The sequence below is a fragment of the Balaenoptera musculus genome, chromosome 8 (assembly GCF_009873245.2).
Source record: "Balaenoptera musculus isolate JJ_BM4_2016_0621 chromosome 8, mBalMus1.pri.v3, whole genome shotgun sequence".
NCBI classification, from domain to species: Eukaryota; Metazoa; Chordata; class Mammalia; order Artiodactyla; family Balaenopteridae; genus Balaenoptera; species Balaenoptera musculus.
The window spans coordinates 67,489,675-67,511,931 of NC_045792.1; the positions used below are offsets into that span (position 1 = coordinate 67,489,675).

The window sequence follows — 22,257 nt, forward strand, 5'->3', positions numbered from 1 at the left end:
ACCTTACTTTAGTATGTAAGGTATATTTTCATCTTATTAGAATTCTTTCCTGGTCCTTTACATATGCACTAGCACTTATACTTCTATTGGAAATTGCCACAGCCCTCCCCATCCGACTCTGGCCTCCTTCTCACCGCCCACCCCCCGACCCCCACCCCCGCATTTTTTTCCCCAGAGACCCACTCAAGTCTTGCACACCCATCACTGTTCCTTTGTTTCGGTCTGCCTCCTGCTCTAAGAGGAAAGCTCCACGAGGGCAGGGATTGATTGGTGTCTCTTTTGTTCAGGGCTCTATCTCCAGCACCCAGAGCCGAGCCTGGCACAGAGTAAGGGCTCAGTTGTTATTTGCTGGATGAATGAATCCTCACGTGGGCCCAGCAATGCCTGTAATCGAGCATCAGTAGCTACTGTCCTCTGCCTTCCTCCTCCGTCCTCTTGCCCTCCCTCCATCTCGGGTCTGGATCTCACCTCTTCCCATCTTTTCAGGGACCTTAGTCCTACAAGTGCACCTCCTCTCTCTCCTGCAACAGCAATTTCTCCTTCTGTATTGGTTTATACCTTTCTCCAAACAAACTTGCCCTAATGTCGCTCATCTTCTAAGAAACAGTCGCATGTCCTTCCTGCTGCCGCTGTTTTTCTTGACTCCCCTTCCCAGCCGACTCCTCAGAAATAGCTGTCTGGGCTTGCTGGCTCCACCACCTCGCTTCCTTGTCTTTCCTAAACCGGCTTCAGTTGAATTTTCAGCAGTGACCAGCAGGGGCAGTGCTGGCAGCAGTGAGCAAGTAGCAGGGCTGGCAGCAGTCGGGGGCTGTACAGGCAGTGAGGGGGGCAGTGGGGACGGGGACAATGGGGACAGCAGGGGACCACGTGGATGGAGGGGGGCACAGCAGGGGACAGTACAAGGGCAGCACAAGGGCTCTGAAGAGGTCCTGGGGGCAGGTCCTAGTGTCCTCCTGCCCTTCCGGCTGTTCCCTCTCCCCCACCCTCTCGTCTGTCTCCACTCACTGCCCAGGTACTCCGCCTTGTGGCTTTAACTAGCACCTACACACCAGTGACTTTCAAATTTATCTCCTGCCTGGACTTCTCCCTTGAACTCCAGTCTCATCTATCCAACTGCCTATATGACACCTTCCCTCGGAGTCATGCTTGACCCCTCTTTGTTTTACACCCCACCTTCAGTCCATCAGAAGATCCTGTTGCTTCTCCCTTTAAAATAATGTCTTGCGTCCGACATCTTCCCACCCGCTCCGTTGCTCTCTCGTGGTCCAGTGTCTGGTCTCCCGCTTCCCCCTGCCCTCCTGCACTTTACTCCCCCGCTGCAGAGTCAGCAGAACCCTCTAAACACGTGAACCAGCTCCTCACCCTGCTACTCACAAGCGCTCCAGCAGCATCTGAGTCCCGTAGCACTCGCAAGAGTTCCCCTAAGAGTCCCTGGGAGGGCAGAGAAGGCCAGAGGCTTCCTCCAGCTTGTCATGAATTAATTCTTTAATAAACTAACCCATTATTCATTCTTTAATCATTCCCTGTATACCTCCCCAGACCAGGCCAGTGCTGGCGAGACGGGGGGGACACAGTCCAGCCCCTGCCCTAACAATGGCTTCCAGGACTGGCTGGGAGCTGCCCTCAGAGGAAGGCGGGGAGGGGAGACAGGGAAGAGGGGGCAAGGGGTGTCGAATGCTGCGCCTTTAAGACCCCCAGAGATGCTCCCAAGGGGCAGGGTTAGGGGTGCTGCCCCTACAGGTTGCCTTGCAGGCACCTTCAGCCAGACCTGGCCCGGCTCATCCTCCCTCCCTGGTTCCAGCTGGGCTTCCTTGCAGCCCTCGCCTGTTGGGCGGCAGACAGCCCGGCTTAGCGTGCTCTCTCCTGTGTGATGTCAGAATCTCGCCTGGCCTGGCCCCTTTTTTACTTCTCCGCTCTGACCCCAGCACTAACGTCTTTCTAATTTCTGGAGATAGGGCAGAAGGTGGGGAGGAGAGCGTGGGAAGATCGGGTCGTGAGTGGCTGGGCTGGGAGGCACAGACGTGCCCCACCCACCCCTTCAGCTCCCTGTTTGACTCCGAGGAGAGGCAGACTTCCATAAGCATTCTTAAGGGTACGATGAAAGTCCAGAAAATGAGGTTAAGTCCAGGATTGGCTCGCTGGTCACCAAAGAACGAGCTAAACCAATGCCTGTGGTAACAGGCACACAGAAGGCTGGCCCTCTCTGTGAGGTCATGGCATGATGCCCGTCTCAGAGCCCTCCACCTGCCAGAGACAAATGTGGGTGCAGGGGCAGCAGGGCAGGCCCAGGCGGCTCTGATGGGCCCTTCCTCTCCAGCTTCAGAAATGTCAAGCTGCCTTCACAAAACCATCTCACAGGAAAATTATTATCTACGGGCATTATGCAATTTTCCCATCAGAATTACAGGCTGTGTTTGAAAAGAAATAGAAAGAAATTGAATTTGAAATGCTTCTGTGAAACCACATCATCTTCTTGTGGGTCTGTTAATGGGCTTCAGATATGTTCTCTGGCTTTGAAATAGCCGATCAGACAGCCACTTGTGATGGCAGCTGCTTCCTAGGAGCAGGGTGGGGTATAGGCACTTATCAACAGCCAGCCCAGGTCACTGGGGTGCCCATCTGAGGCAGACTCAGAGCCTGTGAGCCTCACCATGGTTCCTAAGGTGGCCTCCGCGTCCTGTCCCTTCCCCCTCCTTCTACTGTCAGGTCTAGCAGAGTTCTCTGGCTGGCACTCTCCACTGGCTCTTCCAGTGCCCGCCAGCTCAGTGCGCAGGTCCATCAGTGTCACTTTACCCAGCTCTGGTTCCATCCTGCGCTGTGGAGTCCTGGTGGCCTGGGGCTCAGAAGGACGCCAGCCTCTTCCTCAGCACAGCCTCTCATTCAAACAGCAAAGATTGATCAAGCACATTCTAAACACTGATAGTACAGCGGTGAGTGAGCAAAACAGACAACAGCCTTTGCCCGCATGGAATGCCTATTCTAGCAGGGGGAAATCAATGATAAAAAGAAAGCAAAATACATAGTATATCGGATGGTGACAAATGTTACAGGGAAAAGATAACCAGATAAAGTAGTGGGGGTGTGCCAGGTCGAGGAAGGGGCAGGGAATTGCTCTTTTGCACAGTGTGGTCAGCAGAGGCCTCACTGAGCAGGTGACATTCAAGCAAAGACCTGGAGGAGACAGAGGAATGCATGCTCTAGTGTCTGGGAGGACAGCACCCAGGCTCAGGGGGCAGCAAGTGCTAAGTGTGCCTGGAAGACATCCAGGGCGGCTGGAAGCAAAGTGAGCAAAGGGGAGAGAAGTAAGGGATGAAGCTAGTGAGGTAACGGGGGGCAGAGCATATCATGAAGGGCCAAGGGGGCCATGGCAAGGTCCCCATTGGCTGTGCAGTGTGATGCCATTAGAGGATTTTGACCAGAGGGATGGCATGATGTGGCTGCTGTGTGAGGAGGAGCCTGGAGGAGGGCGAGGGAAGAGGCAGAGAGACCAGCCAGGAAGCAGTTGCAATAATCCAGGCAAAGGATGATGGTGGCTTGGACCAAGATGGTGCTGAGGACACAGGGAGGATACAGTTCAGCCCCTGCTCTAATGATGGTGACAGACAGTGGTTGGCTCATAAATACATTTTAGAAGTGGAGTTGCTAGATGTGCTGAAGGATCAGAGGTGGAGTATAAGAGAGAGAAGCATCAAGGATGAGAAACTAGAAGGACAGCATTGCCATTTAATGGAATGGGAAGAATGAGAGAGGCCAGCTTTGGGGAGGAGAAGCTCAGGAGTTTGGTTTCAGACACGTTGAGTTTGAGATACCAATTCAACATCCAGATGAAAGTGTTAAGACAGTTAACATACAGGCTGGAGTTCAGAGGCGGGGTTGAGGTGAAGATGACAACTTAGGAGTCATCGGTGTATACACAGCTTGTATTTTAAGGCACGGGACAAGAGGAAATCGCCAAGGCAGTGTGAATAGAAAAGAGAGGAGCACCAAGGGCTTGAATACAGGGGCACTTCCATGTTTGGAGGAAGATGAAGAGGGTCAGCAAGGGAGACTGAAGAGGAACGAGGTGAGGAGAAAATTAAGAGGCAGCAAGTGCCAGAGCCAGGCGGAAAGTGTTTCAAGGCAGAGGGAGTGACCAGCTGCATTAAATGGTCTGGAAGCTAAGAGCTGGGCACTGACCATTGGCAGCGGAGAGAGGTGAGTCTCAGTTACTACATTTGGGAAAGGAGGACCATGTGCCTGCCTGCCTCAGAGGGCTAGAGTGCAGCCCACATGAGACCACGGGCAAACTGTAGAGCACCACCAAATGTGAGCTGTTTTTATTTATGACCCGATAAACCGAGAAGCTGTTGAAATGAGGGGAGGCATCCTGGGCGCAATTGATGCTAAAGATGCTTAAAGCTCCATTATCGCCCCATAAAGTGTCTCATTTCCTGCTGCTCATCACCAGGACACTCACCGAGGGATGAAAAAGTCCCCTTCAGAGGTGGAAGCCATCAGGACTGATATTTTTTATGGATGGTTAGTGGGAATTCTGGGAAACGGTAGGAGCAAATAATGGAACCAAACACTGCTCACTGGGGTCTTTATACAGGATGACAGGTGCTGCCCTTCCAGAGGGAATCGGGTGACCCCGTGCCTCAAAGCAAGGGCCCCTTGGAGAAAACTGTCAGCCAGGGGCAGCCATGGTCTTGCTGAAATACAAGCAAAATAGGGGAGGGACAAGAGGGAGATGGAGAAGAAGCATCGTCAGGGAAAGTGGAAAGAGCGTGAACTTTGGGGTCAGACACATCTGTATTGGAACCATGGTTACTGGGCAGTCTTCACAAGTCACTTGACCTCTTTGACCCTCAGTTTCCTCATCTGCAAAATGAAATGGCAGCTATTCCCAAGGTTTTCCTGAGAAGCAAGCCGATAAATGGGGAAATGCACGGTGGGGTGGGGGGGTCTCTGTGTGCGCACACGTGGATCACTGCCCCTGCATTTAGTGTCATCGGCTTTCCTTCTCTTTAGTAGCAGCAGTTTCTCTCCAATTCAAGGACACTGTGCTCCCCCCTCTTTATCAAAACCAGTTCTCAGGACAGCATTAACATTACCAGTATTGTGAACACTGTATGATAATCCCCCCTGGCATGGCTGTAATATTCAGAACTCAGGGTAGGCTAGGACACGCCCTGAAGGACAGCGGAAGCACGGGTGGGGGAGGGTGGGGCCCAACCTTTCAGGAGACCCCGCCCTCGTGCCCCACGGCTTACCCTCCCAGCACCCTCCACCTGGGTTCACAGGCTGACAAATGTGGTCTCCAGACTGAGGTTTAAACTGTAGACCTGCCATTGACTAACGGTGTAACTAATTTCGCCGAAGAAATGTATTGCTGAGGATTAAAAAGTATATACCTACCTTTCGAACGTGTCCTAAGGATTTAATAAGATACTATATATAAGGTAATTAGCAAGGTGCCTAGCACATGAAAACAATAGATTGTTGCTGTTGTTGTCTCTACTTGTTTTGATTCCTTCCCCTCTGATCATGGATTGCATCTCATTTCTCTCCTTGGGGGGCAGGAGGCAAGTCGGCTGGGCTGACTCCCAGACTGCTGGTCTGGGGCAGGACGTGCTATGCTGAGGAAGCTTAGCTTCAGTGCCACCCGGAGCAAAGGGGCCTTCGGATGAAGAAACAGGTTGTGGTTCAGGCCTGGGAGACAAAGGCGAAAGATCAGGAGCCAGGAAGGTGCAGGAACAGAGAAGAGGCTAGAAGCAAGGCAGGGAGGAGGGGACAGACTCGCCTGTTGCTGTGAGCACGGCTGAGATGCCGGAGCTCTCCCGCCTTGGGAGCTGGCTCTGGGGGGTATGGGAGGGTCAGTGTGGAGTAAGGGTGTTCAGACACCAGCCCCCACCAGGCCCCCCAGACTCATTCTGTCCCTCTGCTCTGCTCAGACGTGACATCTCCTGATATCCATGTGATTTCTGCCCCTGGCCTGTCCCAGACTTGTTTCCACTCCACAGGACTCCTCCTTCCTCTGGATCTGACCTCAGCCCATGGCCTGATTTAGTAGGCCGTGCAATTTTCATTTGGTACCTGAGGAAGTCTGAGTACAGTTGTAACATCTTCACAATATGTTTACCAAAAGCAAAATGGAAGAACTCATCCCCGTGAAGATGGACATGAGTACCCTGTAGTTTCTTGGAGGTTTTTTATTTTAATTGGCATATCTCTGGGAAAGTGCTAACGTCATGCAAACGAGGCGTGAACTGAGTGCCCTGAAATACTTTGAAAACAGTCCTATGGGAGATGGATAAGGGCTTTAAGGATCTTGAAAGATCCTTTCTGGGCTTTAGAGACTTGTTAAAACAGTTTTTCATTTAAGTCTGAAGTTTGGGTTGCTTACTCTGAATTTAAATTCTTTAGTCTTCAGAATGTAAAGTGCCTGGAGCCCCAGTGCCCCCATCCAAGGCTCACCCAGCTACATTAACCTTTAAATAAGGGGACATTCTCCTGAGGCCTTGTGGCTTTGTTGATGCTACTGTGTGCTCCATTCTCTGTACTCAGGCAGTACAAATCAGTTCTAATACCAGCTTGGCCTGAATGTGAATAAGAATAAGAGTAGTAGCTAGTATTGATGCTAATACAGGCACGGTTATTAGCACGTTACTTGAATTATGTCATTTTGTCCCCCTAATAACGCCATCTGGTAGATATACTTTTTAACCCTATTTCAGAGATGAGAAAGCTAAGGGAAGTCAGAGACTTGCCAAAGGACACAGAGCTAGTCACGGTGCAGTCACGATTTGAAATCAGGTATGACTCTAGGGCTTATGCTCTCAACCATGCTACTTTCCTGCCTACTGGATTAGTAAAGATGAAAAAGATTGATAGTATCCAGTGTGCCCAAAGTTGTAAAGACATTGGCACATACACATTCTTGCTGCAGTATCAATTGGTACAGACATTTGGAGGACAATTTGGTAGGCGCTACCAAAATTGTCAATTTGCTTCATCGTTTGATCATTCCTGGAAGTCTATGACACAGGAACTAGTAAACAAAGAAATATGTACACAAGTGTTCATTATAGCATCATTTATATAAACAATTAAATATCCACCAATGATGCCGGTTAAATAAGAGAACATCCATGCTATGGAATTCTACACATACAACAAAAAATGGTGTGGCTTTGCTTTTTCACCAATTTACTGAGTATCCACAGCACTTGGATATGCCCATGAACAAGCCAGACCCTCTCCAATCCTATAGAGCTTTGGTTCTACTAGAGAATTTTGATGCTTCAAGAAAAATATTTAGTTTTTAAAATATATTTTCCAGAATGTTCCTGTGTTCTTATTTCATTGGCTAACATAAAAGATCACAACAAGGAACTGTTGATCATGCAGATGGTACGTAACCATGAGATGAAACAGTTTACAGGAAGAAGCTGTTCTAGTGCCTGCAGACGTGGAACCACCATCCTTGGAGCCTCCATGGCTCTAAAAAATACAGATGGAATGTCAGCACCATAAATAAACACTAGCGGAGGGCCCCAACAGTTTCTGTTGAGTTATATGCTGCAAAAGCAAAATCAGTGTCATTAGTTGGGACTTGAAAACCAAGATTTACTTGTAATACAAGGTGCATCTGCAGGGCCAGCTAACTTGGTGGCCCCCTTAACTCCACCCACGTTGATTTTATTTTTTAGTGAAGTATTTCTTCAAGGGCAAAAGGACTGTCTCCAGACAGTACCTCATTACTTGGATCTCATACTTGGATTTCTTTTTTTCTAAGTCTTGACCTGGCTTACCCGAATTTGAAGATCTCTAACACTTTAAAAATCAAGAAAAGGGGAGTTATATTGCCATAGGTACTGACATGGAAAGTTTCCCATGATATGATAGTAAGGAGAAAATGTAAAAATCGTGGTGCAGAATAAGATATTCAATACGATGCAATTTTTGTGGGAAAAGCTGTATATAATGTACGTGCACACACACACACATAGTACCTAAGTATAGTAAAAGGTCTGGAATGACATGTACTGAACTGTAACATTCTGGAGAAGGAGGTGGCCGAAGCCAGGATACATGCTAAAGTAGAATGCTCAACATTTACATTGTGTGCTTCTGTGATGCTAAATTTTTCCACAAAAAGCATGTATTATTCTGAAATTAAAAATCAAAGAAAAAAGCTAGCTGATGCGGGCCACGTAGGCAAAACTCAGGGATTAAGAAATCACCCTGGAAGTTGTGGGGAGCTGTTGCAGGGTTTAGTCAGGCAGTGGATACGGTCAAATTTGCAGCAACGTCAAGGGTGGACTGGGGAAAAGCAAGAAGATACTAGAGCCGGGGCAACTGGTGAGGAGACCGTGGAAGGACTCGAGACAGTAAGGCTGTGAATGCAGTGGATCTTGGGGCCCGACGGCTGTGAGGGGTAAGAGATGGAGGAATGCAGGCAGCTGGTGGATGTGCCCGACGGGGTCCACTTGAGGAAGAGCAGTGTTCTAGGGGCAGATGAAGAACTCGCTGTGGGACACGGAACGTATGAGCTAAGAACAGGAAACCCAGGTCACAGGAGACCAGCACTGGCCTTCGGGAGATAGGTTGAGTCTACATGTGATTTAATGTCAGGCAGCTTCTCTCAGTCACTCAGCAGATGCGTATTAGGAGTGAGTCAGGGATACAGTCTTAACAAATAAAAAAATCTCCCATGAGAAATGTAAAGCGCTCTGTTGGGACTTGGAAACACTCTCCCTGCAGACATGTGAGTGGGGGGGGGGGTGTCTGTGCATCCACAGATTCTTTCCTCTGACCAAAAGGGGGAACCCCCAAGGAAGCCTGAGCTCAGAGCAGGCTGCGAGCTTCTGGGGGGACGGCATGCCCTGTGGGCCTCACTTCTACCCTCGCCCCACCAGGACCATCAGTAGGTGCCCAAGCCGAGCAGGATCTGGCTAAGCTCCTGTCCCCTCTAAGCTCCCCACCCTGCTCCAGCAACCCATTCCCTGGTTGCAGACGAGGTGCTCCAGACCAGAGGCTTTTTCTAATCTTGTGGCCTGAGCCTGGAGGCACCTCTGACCTCCTCCTTGCATGGGATTTTCTGGGCAAGGTACCCACCAACTAAGGAGAAGTTCACCGATTCATCCCAAATACATGCTAGGTACCTATTGCCAGGAACAACTCCAAGGACTGGGGCAGAGCTGTGGGCCAGCCAAGCCAGTCTCTGCCCTTCGGGAACTCAGAAACCTGTTCATTCGGCAACAAAGCTCTTGCTGCCCCTGCTGGTGACATCCTGGGCTTTTCTGTGCAGCGTGGACAGTGGTGTCTGAGCACTGCTGGGCCCCGGCCCGGGGAAGGGGAGCTCCAGGACCAGCTGAATCCACTCTGGGGAAACCCCAGCCACAACTGAATTTGGACCTGTGGAAGCTTAAGCCTTGAAAAGCCTACGGTAGCCCTCAGCCCCAATGTGTAATTGAAAATAAAAACCCAAACAAATCTCGAAGTAAAGTTAAGCAAGATTAACAAAATTCTGATTTTTCCCTACGATAGCCCTCAGCCCCAATGTGTAATTGAAAATAAAAACCCAAACAAATCTCGAAGTAAAGTTAAGCAAGATTAACAAAATTCTGATTTTTCCCTACGATGATGACTTAAGGCTTTCCTTCTAAATGCTAATTATCAAATTCTTCCTCAAAAAATTCTTTTAGGTCCCCAAGCTTTAAGGGTGCCCTACACACTGTCCAAAGCAAACTAGAGCAGGATTACGTGAGTGGCCCAGGAGTGTGGGCCCCAGGCTTCATCTTGCCCCCCCTTGTCCAAGGGAGTCTGATCCAGTATGTGAGTCTCGACGGCAGGAGAGGCCTCGGGGGTGACAACCCTTGGGGTCAGATGGTGGTTGCAGTGTGGCTGGAGCAGGCCCCAGTGGAAGCCTGGACACAGAGAGCATGACCTGCCCTCCAGGCTGGACACGATGTGGAGGTCTGGCCGTCCCAGGGGGAGGGCAAGTTAGAGCCTGGCTCCTGTGGAGAAGGGTCTGCGCTGGAACCCTGAAGGGTGGCTCAGTGGGCCCCTCGGTGTCCAGCACACACCAGGCGCCCTGGACGCAGCCCCACCTCCTGGGATTGCCGAGACGCCAGGGCTCCTCACCCGGGGGCAGGTAGAGTCTCAGCAGCAGGTGAGGGCATGGGGGAGGACAACGTCACTATGTCAGAGCCCTCTTGCTCCCTGAGCCCAGCTCTCCTCACTAAATACCTGTGGTCCTTTTTTACAGAGCGATGAGGTCCTCACTGTCATCAAAGCCAAAGCTCAGTGGCCAGCCTGGCAGCCTCTCAACGTGTAAGTAGCAACAGGGCCCTGTCCAGCCCCCGGCCTGGCCTTGTACGTGGAGCCACCCGCCTCCTGGCCGCCGCATGCCAGTTATGCCGTAGAAGTCAGCACTGCCTCTCAGGTGGCTGGGCAGGTGAGGTGCCCTGCTCATGCGTGCAGTACCAAGTGCCCCTACCTCCTCGGGGAACGCAGGCTTGGTCTCTGTGTCCCCCATGGCTTTAACACTGCAGAGGACCCCGCTCAGACATTGGAGGTGTTAAGAACACGGTTAACTATAAAGCTTTGAAAGTCAGGGGGAGAATTCTAAACTGAGATATAAAATTGAGAGTCACCAAGGAATGGGAGACAATCAACACCAAGGACATGGTTGAGAGACAGCTCGAGAATGAGAGTCAAGGGCTTGGGACTGCGTCCCGAGGAGCTCCAACATTTCATGCTGAGGAGGACTTGCCTGCAAAGGGAGCAAAAAAGGAGTAGCAAGGAGACTGGGGAAGGAAGCTTGGTAACAGGGAAGCCAAGGGAAGAAAGCATTCAAGAAGGAGAGCTGTGTCCAGGGCAGCTGAGAGATCAAGGAAGACCAGAGTTGCACAATGCCAGCTGGATTTATCAACATCAAGATCATCAGTGACCTTACTGGGAATCCTTTCTGCTGAGTTATGGGGGGAGGGTCAACAGCCTGGAGCAGGGTGAAATGTGAACAGAAAGTGAGGTTATGGAGTCAGTGAGTACAGACAACTCTTCAGTGAAGTTTGATGTGAAAGAAGAGAGACTGGGCAGTAGCTCCAAGAGGATGAAAAAATCAATGGAGCTTTTTTTTTTTTTAATTTCTGAAGATTTGAAAAAAAATATTTGGGGACACCTTCCCACCCTTCACCCATCCCTCAGATATCTTGAGACCCCAGTGGAACAGAATTAATCCATGGCAAACACTCAGATTTCCCAAATTCCCGAAGCCTCTCCACTCAGTGCTACCAGCTTGTTAAGGGAAAGGAATTTTCCTTTGGTTTTCCCATACCCCAGTCTCCCCTTTCCTCTTCCAAATCTCATTAGGAAGTCAAATTAGGAAGCCTACACGCAGCCAAGTTTTGTTTTGCAGAAACAGCCCTGCCCCTCCTTGTGAGCCTGCTCTATTGAGGTTAATGGGATTCCAGCCTCCCTCAGGCCAGTGGAAAGCCAGGGTGACCTACTTTGTGAGGTCCTGCCCAGAGAAACTGACTTGGTTTTCAATGATCTTCATCTTTATCCCCAGGACCACTTCTCAAAGGACAGCCATGAATGAACAAATTAGCTGCTGACTTGTTTAGCTCAATAAATCAAGCTGTGGCTCCAAAAGCCCAGAGTGCAGGTAGACACAGGAAAGACAAATTCTGAGCAAAAGCCACATCCTGCACAAGTTCTTCCGGTGCCTGAGTAGAAAATGCCCAGGTTACCTGCAAATCAATGCTGAATTTCCACCACCCAGTTCCTCCAGTTAAGTCTGACTGTTACGAATTACTGGAACTTTTAAAAATAAATTTTATTCCCTTCCTTATGATGAATCCTCTAAAGGACTATATAGTCTCCTTAATTATTCTCAGCCATTCTGATTAATTAACATTTGTTTAGACAGATCTGTTTGTGAGACAGATGAGAGGCAGGTGAAATAGAGACATGGTCACCCTTTCTCTATGCCTCTGGAGGGTCTGTGCCCCCTTAATCACCCCAGCCATGGTTCCCAGGGGGCCAGAGGCTTCTTTCTGTCAAATCAGGGCTGGAGGTTTCAGGGTGCTCCCGGTCTCCTGTAGAACCTGCCCAGGTCCGTTGATGTCCCCAGGATTGTAAAGGAAGACTGGCCTTGGACTAGAGAACGCAGAGGTCTAACAGGCCGGATGGACTCGGAGCCCTAGATGCCTCCAAGTTAATAAACAGAGTTGTCCAAGGCAGAGACCTCACTGAAACCTTCCTCCAGCCACACAGACTTCAGCCTAGTGAATGGCTCTAGCACCACCTAGTGTCGAGATTGAGTTTCTGCAACTTTGAAAGCTCTTTATTGAGGATTATTTGAAACGAACAAGAGGGACAGAACTCAGCATATGCGTGACCTGAGTCTCACTGATATGGATCTGTAACTTAGAATGGCATAGTAAGTCTCTAGAAGGACCATAAAAATCCTTTATTGCCTCTTTTCTTTCGTCGTGTTTTTGAAAGCTTTGTTTGGAAAAGCAGAGTGAGAAGGAAATCAACATTTACCAAGTCCTTTTATGGTGCCAGTCATGATGATAAGCAATGTCCTCACAAAAAGCCCTGGGGTGGGTCTGAGGATGCTCCCATTTTGCAGATTAGTAATTGTAAAGGGAGATGAGGTCAAAGCTGCTGTCACATAGCTAATAAGTGACGGAACCAGGGCTCAAAGCCAGCGGTCTATTCCAGTCCCCTTTGTTCTCTCCCATATCACGCTGCCTCTCTGAATGTAAAAAGGCACAAGATATCTCTGTGTCTTCATTTGGTTTTCATTTTTCTGGTATGAATTGTCTGTTCATAACTTTCCTTTACCTATTGGGATTGTGGTGCTGTTTTTTTTTTTTAGATTTGGACTAGCTCTGTACATACTATAGATATTAACATTTGTCAGTCAAACTAGAGGGAGACATTTTTGCTAACGTGTCATTTTTCCTTTCTAATTCAACACTGTTGTTTCCATTATGCAGATGTTTTTAGTTGGTATATAATTCAATTAGTTACTTTTGTGATTGCTTTTATTGTTTCAAAGCTGAGAAAATGAACGTTTCTCTAACAGATCAAAAAACTTGACTTTTTTTCCTATGATCTGGTTGTTTTTTACTTAACTCTGACTTTTTGCTGTTTGGGTGTGTGTGTGTGTGTGATATTAGATGTGAATACCATATTTTTTTAAACTGCAATTAAGTTAGCCCAACCCCACTTGTTGCATGATCTTTCCTCTCCCCCTCAATTTTGTATGAGTCCTTATCTAAAGTTTCTGGAATCTTCAGCCTGTGCCACTGATCTATATTTCTATCTTATCCTGGATATTACATCATTTTAATTATCATACTTTACAGTATATTGTTATATGGTATGGCCAGATCAATTCTCTTTGCCAGAAAAGTGATAAAAATTTAAATCCCAGATAGAAAAATGAGATCAAGTTAATAAAATACTTTATGGGAAGACATGGCATATAAGAAAGCATGAATAAGAATTTTTATTATGGTTTGGACAAATTAAAGAATTCCAGTCATATCTAGCATTTCCTAAAGAAAACTCACATATATTCTTATCCATTTCATTATTTTAAATAGCATTTTTATTATAGAAGTAATAAATACTTTAAAATTAGATCTGAAGGCCAAAGGAAGTGTTAAGAGCGCCATACTCATTTCCTAGATTAACTCATTTATTTCAACAAATATTTGAGGAGAATCTACCGCATGCCAAGTTCTAAGCCAGGCACCAGGATATAGCTGTAAACAAGACAAAAATGGTCCCTATTCTTTCGGAACCTAACAGGGAAGATGGAAATTGAACAAGGAACTCCAAGGAAAGAGTGAGTTCAACATGCTCTGGGAAGGTACACCAGGGGTCCTAAGCAATTTGAGGTGAGGGCAGGAAACATTTCCTCCCCTCAAGCTGGGGGGCCTGAGGATGAATTTTCCAGTCAAGGGTACAAGAAAAGAGCAGGACGTAACTGAACGTGTTATAAAATCGTTCCCAGGATTTTACAGTCAAATTTACCATATCACCCAACCTAAGGTCAGGCGTTTTGTGCAGGGATTGGTTGCCCCAAATTTTCTACCCCTTGAAACAGTTACCAGGGTCTGGGGGATACCTCACTCAGGTTACAGATTTGGCCAAAATGCATTAGCAGAGAATGATTTGTATAAGCCTTGTAAAACACAGGAGGTTCTCAGATGGTTACATCCTTCAGCTGGCCAGAGTAGCAGGGTGGTGTGTTGGGTGGGGGTTGGTTTGGTTTCTCCAGCTGTGGATTCCCAAGTAGAGCTGGTTTTGTCCTCTTAGGTTGTCATGATGAATAGCTTCATCCATGGGGAGTACAGGATATGAAAGACTACCTGACCCACAACCACATGCTCAGGGAGATGGGAAGGTAACAGGTGTAGTGGTTGGTCTCTATGGCAACGGAAGAGAAGCCTTCCTCCAAGGCACTGCTGGACTCCCGAGGGGTCCAGAGCCAAGCAGTCCTGCTCTGCCCACATGCCCGTGCTCTCTGCCAGGCAGTTACTGGAAGGCAGACCCCAGACAGTGTCCTGTTAATCCCTAGGTGAGCAATGCCGCAGCTCCCCAGACTGCAGTTGTTGTAGAAGCCAGGTCTTTAAAGAAGCTGCTAAAAGCAGTGACCTACATGCCAGAAAATGCATGCATGGGAAAAGGAAATGAAATCCCCCAATTTGTACCTAACTAACTAAATAGCAGACTATGTAAGTGTGGGACTTTAGCAGTTTATAAAGGCCTCCTAACATATCATCTGAGCCTCACAGCAACACGGCAGGTGGGTAATGTCAGATGAAGAAATTGAGACTGGAAGAGGATGAGTGAGTTACTTGCCCAAGATCTAGTAAGTAGTGGCGCTCAAGTCATCATACATCTATCTACTTGTTCAGCTGGCCCACTGGAAACCTGGTATTGGGATATGGCTGTGAAACAGGTTTGTGCCCTCAAAGGGCTCCTAGTCTAGTGGGGGAGACCAAACAGTGAGGAAGAGATTACAATCAAAGGGTACAGCTCAGACACCTACACAGTGTGGAAATACAGACCAAAGGCACTGGTCTCAGTGCAGGGGATCAGAAAGGCTCCTGGATGAAGTGACTCATGACCTGAGGCTTGGAAGATGAGCAGACCAGTGATTCTCAAATTTGAGGCACATTAGAATCACCTGGAGGGATTATTAAAACAAAATGCTGGGTCCTACCCCCAGAGTCTCTAAGTAAATCTCGGGTGAGGCCCAATAATTTGCATTTCCAACAAGTTCCCAGAGGACACCGATGTTTCTGGTCCAAGGACCATACTTTGGAGGCCACTGAAGGAGAGCCTTCCCAGCAGATGCAAGTGCACGTGCGTCTTGATGCCAAAGCCAGGTTCAGGCTAGGCTCTTCCTCCACTCAGGTTCCAGAACCTACACTGGCATCAGGCTGAAGTGAGAAGTGCATTCAGGAAGGCCTCCCTCCCCTTGCCTCTCTTTTCTGATCTCCATATGACCCTTCAGTGCTGCTTCACTCAGTAACAGTAATACAGTAAGTCCCCTACATACGAACGAGTTCCGTTCCTGCGTTCTTAAGTCCAATTTGTTCATAAGTCCAACAAAGTTAGCCTAGGTACCCAACTAACACAATCGGCTATATAGTACTGTACTGTAATAGGTTTAGAATAGTTTTCACACAAATAATATGTAAAGAACAAACAAAAAAATAAAACATTTTTAATCTTATAGTATAGTACCTTGAAAAGTACAGTAGTACAGTACAACAGCTGGCATACAGGGGCTGGCATCGAATGAACAGGCAAGAAGACTTACTGACTGGAGGAGGGAGAGGTGGTGGGAGACGGCAGAGCTGAAGGATCGTCAGCAATAGGAGACGGAGGGCAAGCTGCAATTTCAGTCACACCTGACGTTTATGGAACGCACATTCGCATCTTTGAAAGTGCGCAACTTAAAGGTTCATATGTAGGGGGCTTACTTTAGTAATAATTGTTCAGGTGCCAGACACTGAGCTAAGTACTGGATGCGAGTTCTGTCATTAAACGCTAACAATAACCCTTTGGGGTAGAAGTTATGGGGATCCCCATTCTGTAGATTTGGATACTGAGGCACAGAAAGGTTTAGTCATTTGTCCAAGGATACGCAGCTCTAAGAGGTGGTATGGGATGATGCACACCCAGGCTTCCCGCCTTCTCTGCTTGTTGCCTGATCCCATCCGGCCTGCCCAAGGGGCCCAGTTCCACAGGGCCCAAGCAAGCCTGGAGTCATCGCTTTCTGGGGACAGGTGAGGGCAGCCAGAAGCAGCTGGTCCCAACAGTTGGGCACAGAGACTCCCAAACAGCTGCCAGCCGGACCGAACAGACGAGTTGGTCCCCAGCTAAGGATTCCCCATGATCAGCAGCCTGGGTGGAGAGTCAGGCAGAGCTGTCTTCATGCCTCAGCCTCACCAGCTGCGTCTCAAAGTTTATTAACTTCTATACGCTTTTCTTTCTTCTTTACAAAATGAGATGATAATTGTAACCCCCACAGGAGTATCATGAAGGGAAAATAAAATAATGCAGGTGTGCCACCAAGTGTGGCTGAGTGACTGTAGCTCTCCCACCACACCTCTCGGTGGGCTCTGGCCACTCCTAGGACCTTATCTTAGCAACACGAGGACACACAGGTTGAAGAACTGCCTCTCACAGCTTGGGGGCTGTCAGCCAAAGGTCTCTGGCTCTACAGCTGGGTCCCTGCTCGCCCACTGGAGGAAACGGCCAGGGAACCAGCTGTGAGGCGATGGGTGAGCTCTGGTGCCAGGGCAGGGCCTTGCTCTGAGCAGCCTCTGGGGGCACTGGAGGCAGCAGGCTGGGGAGATGATCCCTCTGATGGCACAGTGTTGCTCTAGAGAGTGAAGTGGGGCTGGGGGCGGTGGGGACTTAGAAACTGATGACGAAAAGAACTTGGACCTTGAATTAAGATTGACTTGGGTTGTGGTCTCCGTTCTGCCACTTCACTTTGTGACTCTAGACAAGTTACATAACATAACCCTTCTGAGCCTCAGTTTCCTCATCCATAAATTGGAGTCAATAATCCTAACCCCAGGTCTGCTCTGAGGCATCTATGAAAATGTATAAGGAAAGGCTTGGGGCATCATTAAGCAGTTTTTATGTGTCAAATTCACCTCACTTCCAATACGGCTGGGCGCACACGTAGCCCGTAGTATTTGTTCACTCGCTTATTCAAAAACATTGGCTTAGCATCTACGATGTGCCAGGCACTGGAAATAAAGCCATGAAGAAGGCAAACAGAATCCCTGCTTTCCCAGAGCTTACACTCCAGTGAGAAATGATAGTCAATAAACAGCTAAACAAATAAGAAAACACAAAATAATAGTAAGTGCGGAAGACACATTAAAAATGGATAGCGTGGTAGCATATGGTTCTCTCCACGTGTGGCCAATGGATGGGCTTGGAGAAAGAAACCAGAAGTAGCCAAAGGTAGAGACCAGTGGGAGAATCCCCCTTCTTTCTCTCCCTCTCATCCTTTTTTTTTTTTTTCCCAGCCATCGTCTGGCCAAATGTCCCTCAGAGCATGCACCCCCAAGGCCCCGAAGGTAAAGGTTTCTGTATTTGGTTTCCAGGAGAGCAGCACCCTCGGCTGAATTTTCAGTGGACAGGACGCGCCACTTAATGTCCTTCCTGACCATGATGGGCCCCAGTCCCGACTGGAACGTGGGCCTGTCCGCAGAGGATCTGTGCACCAAAGAGTGCGGCTGGGTCCAGAAAGTGGTGCAGGACCTGATTCCCTGGGACGCTGGCACCGACAGTGGGGTGACCTATGAGGTACGTGTGTGCCTGGAGTGGTGAGTGACAAACCTTCCCGAGCGCCTGTTCCTTGTCTGGCCCTGTTCTGGATGCCCTGGCCATGGAGATGAGTCTGGCCCAGGCTCTGTACCAGATGAACTCACAGTCCAGTAGGGGAGCCCAGCATGGTCCCATCATCACATACTCACATGCTGTGTGACTCGGGCTCCGGGAAGTGTCCATGCAGCTGGTCAGGAGAGCACAGGAAGGGACTCTGCTGAAGAGCAGTTCAGAGATAAGCAAAGGAACAGCAGGCAAAAAGCATGGAGGCAAAAAGAAAGAGAGAGAGAGAGAGAATGGGGAACAGCACGAAGTTGATGTGTGTTAAGCTGGGCCAGATTCCGAAGGTTTCCGGATGGCCAGGCTAAGGAGTTTGGATTCTCCTGTGAATGACAATATTTTTCAGATATGGTCGGCACACCAACTGCATCGAAATCTGGAATCATCAGAAAACCAGTGGTAGAACAATCTAGAACAGACGTTGGTAAACTATGGTTTGGGGCAAACTGGAGTTTTCTAACCCAGCCTCACGCATTCGACCGCATGTTGTCTGGGGCTGCTTTCTCACTACAACTGAGTTGAGTCGTTGCAACAGACACAGTTGGCCCACAAAGCCTAAAATATTTACCATCTGACCCTCTGCAGACAAGTTTGCCAACTCCTGGTCTAGTGGGAAGAACTCTGGATTCAGACCAACCTGGTTCAGCAATTTCCTAGCTGGAAATGGCTCTCTAAAACTCGGCATCTTCATCTGGGCATAATCCTACTGTGTACATGGGAGAATTTGAAAGTATAGATCTACAAATGTTCATGCACAACACATGGCATGAACAAAATTCTGTAAATATAAATAGCAGCTATACTTGTTAAATTCCTTTCAAGGTTTTTGTTCTGATCATATATCAAATTTTTGTGGTTTTTAACCAGTTTTATTTCCCACTCTCTGTATCTGTGTTTTCTCCACTACAGTCACCCAACAAGCCCACAATTCCCCAGGAGAAAATCCGACCCCTGACCAGCCTGGACCATCCTCAGAGTCCTTTTTACGATCCAGAGGGCGGGTCCATCACTCAAGTAGCCAGAGTTGTCATTGAGAGAATCGCTCGGAAGGTACTGGGTTAGAGCTCACCCTGGCACAGACCCTTCCCATCAGGAGACCGGACCCTTTTCAGCTCTTGAATCATGGGGTCCCTGGCATATTCAGGATGTGGAATTCCTGGACCTCCCAGAGTTTCTAGAATGCAAATTATTCATAAGATATAAATGAGCAAAATGAACATGGTGGTACAGTTTGACACTCAACCAAATGATTTGCTCCAGGTAACTAGGCTTCATCATGAATGCCATAATCAATTGCTAATGTCTGCCATGGGTCAGGAAGTGGGAAGTTGTGGCTTTACTGCCATTTCTTTTTCCGGTCAGGTTGTAAAAGTGGGCCCAGAACTCCGCCATGGCCTAGGATTTGTATACAGGGTGGGCATTCGATTTTATATCCTCTTTCATCTTTCCCACACACATTCCGTTCTTTAATGTGAGCCCTCCAGGTAAAATTCCTTTTGCAGGGGGAACAGTGCAATATTGTACCTGACAATGTTGACGATATTGTAGCAGACCTGGCTCCAGAAGAGAAAGATGAAGGTAAGTCGTCTTCCTTTGTTGCAGGTGGCAACATAAATTGGGAACTAAACATAAACTATCTTTTGGGAAAGCAATTTGCTAACATGTTTTAAAAGCCACAAATATATTATATCCTTTGATTTGGTAATCCCTTCTTTGAGGATTTCTGCTTGAAATATAATTCACAACAAGACCAAGGCTAGGCACAAAGTATAAGGGAATTGGTGAAGGTATGACACTGGAATATATATTCAACAGTATCAGGCAAATGGCATCTGCATAGGCTTCACAGTACTCAGATGACTCTCTGCTTTGCTTCTCACACTAGCCTGTGAGGCAGGAGTGGGTCCGTCCACCTCCCCAGCAAGGAAAGTGAGCCCAGACCCTACAGTCAGGAGGCAGTGGCAGAGCCCTGGCTTCAGCTCAAGTTCTCTCATAGGCTCTGGAGCCAGAGAAGCTGGGCTCTCCTCCTGTGGCCCTGGGCAAGAGGCCCACCTTTCTACCAGTTTCCTCAACTGTAAAATGGGGATAATAGAAGAACCCGCCTTGTAGAGAGCTGTGGTAAGGAGCTAATGGGATAAGACAAATACGGTTCTTAGAATGATGCTGGCACGTGATAAGTGCTCAGCGAACACCGGCCACCCTTATTCTCATCACGACACTGTGTATGGGTCACCGGGAGGATGAGAAACACCACACAAAAAAACCTGTTTCCCCCAAATTGCCTGTGATATGCCTGCACCTGTGTGGAAACGATGTCTGCCAGGTGAGGGGCCTGTGTTCACGTGTTGAGGGGAAGGGACAGTAAGAGAGTCTTTCCTTATTATTAAGTTACTTAGATTTTTATTAGTGGAATGCCCGAACTATAATTTTGAAAGGGAAGTGAATGGCTGCTTGCATCCCCGGAGTACCCAGGCTCCCGGAGGCTGGGTAGACAGCGGGGATTTTCTCGTCCCCGCGTGAGCTCTTCTGGGGAGAGAGGGCCAGTCACAGCTTCCACAGGCTCCCAGGAAAACCATGTCACCTACTTTTCCCAGATGACACCCCCGAAACCTGCATCTACTCCAACTGGTCCCCGTGGTCCGCCTGCAGCTCTTCCACCTGCGACAAAGGCAAGAGGATGCGGCAGCGCATGCTGAAGGCACAGCTGGACCTCAGTGTCCCCTGTCCCGACACCCAGGACTTCCAGCCCTGCACGGGCCCGGGCTGCAGCGATGAAGGTGACGAGACACCCAGGCTCAGGAAGGAAGGGTCCTGCCTGGCCATGCCAGCCTCTGGCCATGCCAGCCTCTCATACCTGGTCAGGCAGCACCCCCCCCACAATGGGGCACTAGGACCCTGACTGTATTTGTCAGTGGGGACCACCAAGGGCAGCCTCCCATGTCCAACAGTATCTTGAGGGCTGTGAACACAGACATGTCTTATGACATCAAAAGAATTCTTGAGATTAACTGACCACTCCCCCACCCCCTATACCCCCCAGCCATGGAAGAAAATAGACACAAGTTACTAAAGAGCTAGCACACATCTTATTTATGACAAACTACAGATAGCAAGCTGCCTGCTTCTGGGCCTTAACTTCAACCTCTTTTTAAGAAGCAGGTGAACAGGTTGGCCGAGATTGAATCTAAATCATTGCCCTAATTGTGTCATTCATGGACCCCCGTGCACGTCCTACCTCAGCCTGGCTCAGAGCCCTCAGTTCCTTGTGTCAGGACCTTTGGACTGATTGCAGCAATTCTGTCTCTCCTTGTAACTGGTCAAAGGTCAGGCTTGAACTGTAAGCTTGCACCGCCCATGTCATGATGGCTCAAGCTTCAACATGGCACTACTCTGATTGCTGTGCAAAGGCCATCTGCCTACTTCCCAGGGTACACTTCCTCTCTCTCTGACTGAACAGATCTATACTCTGTGCTCTGATCTTAACTGTCTCAGAGGTGTAACAAGGCAATAGGAAGGGATGTATAGGCTGGGCTGGTTTATGGCAGGAAAAAAACCATTTCCAAGCTGAGGATAATTGAAGAAAGCTCACCTGCCACTGCAGGTCATTCACTCTCTGGCTCTTCCTGGGGCACAGTCTTAAATACCTCTCCTGGCTGCACTCCACAGTGGTTTGTTGCTGTTTGTGCCCATGATAAGGCACTTCAGAGAGGAGTGAACCCTGCATGCACAGGCCATTCCTACGAACAGGCAGGGAGGAAGTTGTGACAGGACTGGCAGTGCTGGAGGCTCTTTCTCATTCTTGGGGTTGAGGAGGGGAGGCGGATGGGTGGGCTGTCTGTGGCCTGCAGTGGGAGCTGAGATCTTTAACCACCCCCTCTACAGGGGTGGAGTTCAGGTGGCTCCCAGGTGGTAATGACAATTCTGAAACATGTTGGGCTATGCCTGGTGGTGTAGTTTCGGTGGTACACAGCATCAAATTTACCAACTTAACTATTTTTAATTGTACAGTTCAGTGATATTAAGTGTGTATACACACACACACACACACACACAGTTAGGCAATCATCACCACCCTCTATCTCCAGAACTCTTCATCTCGCAAAACAAACTCTAGACCCATTAACCACTAACTTTCCATTCCCCCAACCCCTGGCAACCACCATTCTAGGTATCTCATGTAAGTGGAATCATACAGTATTTGTCTTTTTGTGACTGGCTTATTTCACTCAGCATAATGTCCTCAGGTTCATCCACGCTGTAGGACGTGTCAGAATTTCCCTGGGTCTAATGTGGGTTCCAGCCATCTTTATTACTGCACCGCCAGCAAGC

General features: G+C 48.6%; 1 protein-coding gene across 2 annotated transcripts in view; it reads left to right on the top strand.

Annotated features, from left to right (window-relative positions):
- SPON1 (spondin 1) overlaps positions 1-22,257 on the top strand; it is a 270,634-nt gene that overhangs the window by 239,376 nt on the left and 9,001 nt on the right. For both annotated transcript variants that reach the window (XR_005020852.1, XM_036859677.1), the window contains exons 7-11: positions 10,253-10,317; positions 17,646-17,847; positions 18,838-18,978; positions 19,431-19,506; positions 20,523-20,705. Coding sequence is in view for 1 of the 2 variants with exons in the window: in XM_036859677.1 (XP_036715572.1) it covers positions 10,253-10,317; positions 17,646-17,847; positions 18,838-18,978; positions 19,431-19,506; positions 20,523-20,705 (667 nt within the window). In the remaining variant the exon portion in view is untranslated. The remainder of the gene's footprint in view (positions 1-10,252; positions 10,318-17,645; positions 17,848-18,837; positions 18,979-19,430; positions 19,507-20,522; positions 20,706-22,257) is intronic.